At 40.6% G+C, this 6000-nt stretch overlaps 1 protein-coding gene across 1 annotated transcript in view; it reads left to right on the forward strand.

Moving 5' to 3' along the window:
* RAB20 (RAB20, member RAS oncogene family) overlaps positions 1-4508 on the forward strand; it is a 28356-nt gene extending 23848 nt beyond the window's left edge. The window contains exon 2 of the mRNA XM_058799931.1: positions 2725-4508. Coding sequence (XP_058655914.1) covers positions 2725-3245 — 521 coding nt within the window. The 3' untranslated portion in view covers positions 3246-4508. The remainder of the gene's footprint in view (positions 1-2724) is intronic.
* The last annotated feature ends 1492 nt before the right edge of the window (positions 4509-6000 follow it).

A 6000-nucleotide genomic window follows, 5' to 3' on the forward strand; every position in this document is an offset into this window, starting at 1 on the left:
CAGCCCATAAGTGTCAGAAGTGGTCTGTACAAGGAAAATGCTACAAAAATACATTGTGCAGTTTTTTCTGCATGTTGATTGTGCTGTGAGGGTGACCAGAGGAGACTGTCCATAATTCCTTTGATATAATTAGTTTCTTATGCAAGGTAAATTCTCTACTGTTTCTTTCCCCCTTTCAACAATGTATTCGTTATAGAAGTAGTCAGTTGGTAGTTGCCATGTAAAAGTGTCACGGTTTATATTATGCTGTGCAAGATTAGATTAGCATACAAATGCCATAAAACAAGTAATAATATTGTTCTACTGCTTGGTTGCTGTAGCAAACGATTCTGGGGGCTGCATTTTATGGCTTAGGCATCTGAAGTGGGAGGGCAGGGGGAGATAACATGTTCCATTGTGGTCTCCAGACCACAGTATAATCAGGGTTTGGGTGAGAACAAAATCAGTCGTGGTGCAAACTTCTATTGAAAACTTGGGGACATTTAAAGACTCAGTTGCAGTGCAGCTGGAAGTACAACTTTAATGTGAGATTTGAGAAAAAAAGCATAAAAGGCCTGACCTCCTCCATCCCCTGCATCCCAATCTCCCTTGCCCTTACTCAACATACCTAAACAAGGGTGTAGCTATTTTTTTTTTAAACCTCCTTTTTTCCTACCTCCATGATCATGAGTTAAAGAATTTCTTTTGCTGAGGGAAAGCAAATCAGAGGTTATACAAAATTTCACTGAAGCAATTTTCCATAAATTTTCCCTAATGATTTTCTGAATGCTGTTCACTAAACTTTTGACCTCTGCAGTGTTATATAAATGCTATTACCAATTTTTCACTTTGTGGGAAAGTATTTAAATATTACACGCATGTTTTTGATGTGAAATCCTCATTTTCTGTGTGACGAGAAAATAACTGAGGAACAACTATTTATTTTTTCTCAGCATTACACCTGAATTTATAGACATCTGTTTCTACCCTTTTTTCCAATCATTCACCAGCCTGAAAGATCCCACAATTTTTCCTCATGCAAATGTTTCACATACTTCTGAGCATTCTCACCAGCTTCCTTTTACCCCTCTTTATAGTGAGCTCTGCACCTTTCCAAACCTCTCTCTCTGGCAGCTGCCAGAATTTCACTCAGTGTGAAAAGTGCAATGAGATTTGAATTTCATGTTCTAGCTTGAGGTTTCCCAGATCTGTTTTACTGATAATGATGAGCACTGTCTCTCTTCTGGCAGCCTTGGAGTTCTGAGATTTGTAGAAGGACTAACTGCAGTTTTGCTCCCCACCAGAGCTGGATTCTGAGTTCCTTTCACAGAGTGCACGTTCACATGCAGATGTGTTTTCCCAATGTGTGCTGACCTCCTTTTTTCAGCATTACTTTCTTCTGCCTTTCCTGTTCCACCATCATTTACCAGGATTTCATGATGAATCATTGATGGTGATGAAATAGCTCCTGGTGGTCAGTAGCTTTGTGCAGAAGATGAATGTAACCAGATCTCTTCCAGATTTTCTATAAATGAAGGCTCTATGCAAAGGGATTGTATGAAAAGAGTTGGAAACTGATGTTGATTTTCAAATGTTCATAAGCATGTAGTTGGCTCTTTTTTTCTCTGTTCATGCACATTTATGTAGTGACCTGAGGCTGACTCTGATGGTTGGTTGAGATCTAGTGTGTTTTATCTTTTTCTTGATACCATCTTAGGTATCAAGAAAAAGATAGTGAAACAAGCAGCATATTCTACAGGTAGGAAGTATTTGGGGAAGGGATCAGTTCTCAGTAGGAAGGAAAGCACAGTTTGTCTTCTGCCTAATTTCCCTTAGTCCTGTTGCAACTACTGAAGAACATTATTTGCTTCCCAGGATTTAACAGAGTCACTTTTGTCTTACAAGAAATGAAGGACACCATCAAAGTTTACTTGGAAGTGTTGGAAGATAGTCCCTGAATGAGGAGAAAGAAATCTTTTAACTCTTGATTATTGAGCAATGGCCAGGGCAACTTAAAATATTAATTTCTCTTAGAATGTATTAGGATTTTCTGTATATTGTGTGTTTAGTACTCTAAAAATTGTGTGAAAACTGGTGGAGGGACAGATGCCTATCACTACAGGCTGGATAGCACAAGACACTTTTCCTGTAAAGCCAAGGTACCTGAGAACTGTGGGCATGTAGCATCAGACTATATGGCTTACAAAATCCTTCAAAACTTAGAAAGAAGTGGATTACTGATTTTGATACAGATTTCTGAACTAGATATACTTGAAAATGCATGCTGGATTTATAGGAGTAATAAATTCCAGCAGAACTTGAAACAGTAGAACTTTTTTGTTTGTAAATGGTGATGTAGATGGATGGGCCACCTGTGGGTGCAAGCAGGGTAGTAGTTAATGTGACATAAATCAGCTAGCATGCAATTTAATAAAAAAGAAGCCAGGTTTTTTTTTTTGCTCTCTGCAAGTAAGAATGCTGCATGAACTCCCTTGTTCACTGTTGCCTACAAGAGATTCCCTTCTCTGAGACTGAGCAAGCAGTGAGCAGAGCTGTTCTGTATAACGGTTGCTCTCTTATGGAAAAACAGAAGGAAAAACCTCAAAGTGCTACAAATAACCCATTTTTATCTTCACTGCTTCATCCAGACTTGTGAAATTGGTTTAAAATTTCTTAAATTCTCTTAGTTGGTCAATGATGTGTTTTCCAGCACGCTAACATTTGCTGTGTTTAAACCTTTGCCAGGACGGGAGCAGTTCCACGGCCTCGGGTCCATGTACTGCAGAGGAGCGGCTGCTGTGATCCTCACGTACGACGTGAACAGCCTCCAGAGCCTGACGGAGCTGGAAGAAAGATTCTTGGCTCTGACAGACAGTGCAAGTGCTGACTGCATTTTTGCTATTGTTGGAAATAAAGTTGACCTCAGCGATGACTGTACTTCAGCACCGGATGAAAACAGACCCGGGAAGTCTGGTGCCAGCTGTGGCTCCAAGGTGCGGAAACAAGTCCGTGCAGAGGACGCGATTGCGCTCTATAAAAAGATACTGAAATACAAAATGCTAGATGAGAAGGATGTTCCAGCAGCTGAGAAAATGTGTTTTGAGACCAGTGCAAAGACAGGATACAAGGTGGACTACCTGTTTGAAACTGTGTTTGACATGGTAGTCCCAATAATCGTACGGCAGAAAGCTGAGGGGCCGCCGCAAACCGTAGACATCACGGACTACAAGCCAGCCAAAAGGACAAAATCAGGTTGTTGTGCCTGAACCATCTATGTGACATGGAAAAGGGGAGGGATTTTTCACTCCAGCAGAATGAGGAATATGAACTGCTTGCAGTTGACCAGAAAGGAAAAGTCAAAGAATAAGTAGACTAAAATGGTGTGTTAAAAAAAAAAAAGAAAAAGAAAAGAAACAATAAATATTCTGACCATTAAAGGCTTCTGGGAAGCTCTGTGTATAAAAAAATGGGAATGCAGGTGAAATTATGGAGTAAGACTTGCCAGTTTCCATGGGCTCTGAAGACAAGTGGTGTGTTATTAGAATGGGTAGTGACAATCATTTGGACAGATTTGAAAGATTCTGATTTTTAGTGACTTGCCATTTCATGTTGCATGTAAATGATCTGTTTGTGTACTCTTGAAAACTTTCATATGATGATCTTCTTTTCCCTTACAATTATAACTTCGGAAGACTGAAGACACAGTACTTTTTTATTCTTAAGGAAAAAAAAGAAAATCCAGGTATATTTATATTTGTAGCTAATAAATCAATTGCAGTCTTTTTATGTCAGATTGATAGCATATGATTCAGAAGCTGAACTATTAAAATCACTGTGGATATGTACTGTTCATTTGGAGACTTTATTAATGAGAATTCTTCTTCCATAGTGAGCTTTCATGTGTTAACAAGCAGTATCCCAGCTCTTGCTGTTCTAATTGCAAGTTGCAGGAGGAAGTTTTTTCTTTCTTTCCATTTTCCCCTTGTAATTCTTTTTAATATAGGTGGGTTTTGGGGAAGAAATCAATCTTATTTTGTCTGTATTTTTGTTAAAACTTCTTTTTGGTGCCCTATAGGGGTCTCATTGTGTTCAGCATCTGTGTCTGTCTCCTTTCCCACTCCTTAGTTGTTCTCAGGCAGAACTGCAGCTTTGATTTTTATCAGCTATGCATGACATTACTACCTGGGGTAGTAATTACCTCTACCTGGAGGGAAGTGAAGACTGGTGTTTTCTGATGTGAAACAGGATAATGCAGGAGGAAGGGAAGAAACTGCCTTTTGTGGAGTAAAAGGCCCATGAAGGAGCAATAATGAGGTACAGGTTTCTCTCCTGACTGCAGTAAAAAGGCGTGGCTAACGCTTAATACAGCTCCTGGAGTTTCCCAACCCTCTCAGCTACAAAGAATGCACGTAGTGACCCAGGAGCTCACACTGAACTGAAGCAGAGTGAAGAACTTCTGGTTTTTCAACACACCCTGAGACACACCCCCCCCCCCCGCCATTCCTCCCAAAATCAGGCAACCACTCAAGCCCAAGGATGCAGCTTGCATATTTTCAGTTTTGCGAGCTCCTGTGTGGGGACTTCATCTTCCTTTGGGTGCCTCTGGTACAATTTTCTAAAACTAAGCATTGGTGGTTCTTAAGCTTTGTCACTGCCTGTCTCTGTCTCACCCAAATAACAGTTCCATACATAGGGAGAAAATTCCTGAATAAATATTAAATTAAATTTTTACTAAATGTATTTAAAGCACTTTTTTTTTGGAAGTACATCCTATTGAGCGAATTGCTACAGAGCAGTAGCTTTATTTTCTGCTTTTCTGCTTTCAAGTTAATTCATAGTACACATGTAGTGGGGAAGAATGGCTTGAGGGAGAAACCACTCAGCATTAAATAATATAATCATAGGTTTGGGTTCAAAGGGACCTTTAAATGTCATCTAGTCCACTTCCCCATGCATTGAGCAGGTAGGTCTTCAATTTCATCAGGTTGCTCTGTCCAGTCAACGTGAATATTTCCACAGATGGGGCACCTACCACCTCTCTGGGTGGTGCAACAGGTGCAACACCTGTTGCAGTGTTTTACCAACCTCATTGTCAAAATGTCTTCCTTGTATCTAGTCTGCACCTGCCCTTTTGTGGTTTAAAATCATTACCCATTTTCCTATTGCTACAGGCCCTACTAAGGGTTGTAATCTTTTGGGTTTGCCACTGGCTTGCAGACACCTACCAGTGTCAGAGACTAAACAGCACCTGAGCTGTGGTATTTTAAAATGTGTATAATTAGAAACCTTCTAGCCATTAACAAAATTCCAGGGGCCATATGTAGTCTTCCCTCAGGACTGGGAAGAGACAAACAGGCTACAATCTCAGGTTTTTTTGTGACCGAAGGGTTCTGCAGACACACCTGTGAGAAGTCCAGCACTGGCTTTCCTGCTTCTGTTGGCAGCTGAACCTGCAACACATGCTGATTGCAAGGTGAGGCATTTTGGGAGATGTACATCTAGAAGGCACAGAATAGAAAAAATAGTTGTAAATTTAACGTCCGACACTTCTTAAGGTATAAATATTTGTAATTGAGTTGCACTAGCATTTGATTCATATGAGATGTTAAGTAACTCTTAGTCTTTCTAAAAGCTTCAGCTTGAGTGTTTTCACCAAATGAGATGACACAGGAACCAGTCTTGTGTGCTGCACTCTTGCCCTTAAGGCTACACTTGTCTGGTATGATCTTGTTTTTTCAGTGTTGCTGGCTATTGTTCCTTGAAAAATTTCTGGGTTATGATGAGATGACACTGTACCAGCCTTTGTGAGGTCATGGGATTACAGGACACAACCTGGGAAGTAGTTGTGTAATACATGGGAGCTGTTGAAGAGAGCTCAGTTGTCTGGAGCTGGGCCTGTTGTGGTGATGCTGCTGAAGCCAAGGGAAATCCTCCCTGCATGGACTAAGGACTCTGCCTGCTGTGCCAGGGAGGGGGAACTCATTTGACAAGCATTTATTCCCCCTGCCCCTCTCCCTGTTG

The sequence above is a fragment of the Ammospiza caudacuta genome, chromosome 2 (assembly GCF_027887145.1).
Source record: "Ammospiza caudacuta isolate bAmmCau1 chromosome 2, bAmmCau1.pri, whole genome shotgun sequence".
Classification (NCBI taxonomy): Eukaryota; Metazoa; Chordata; class Aves; order Passeriformes; family Passerellidae; genus Ammospiza; species Ammospiza caudacuta.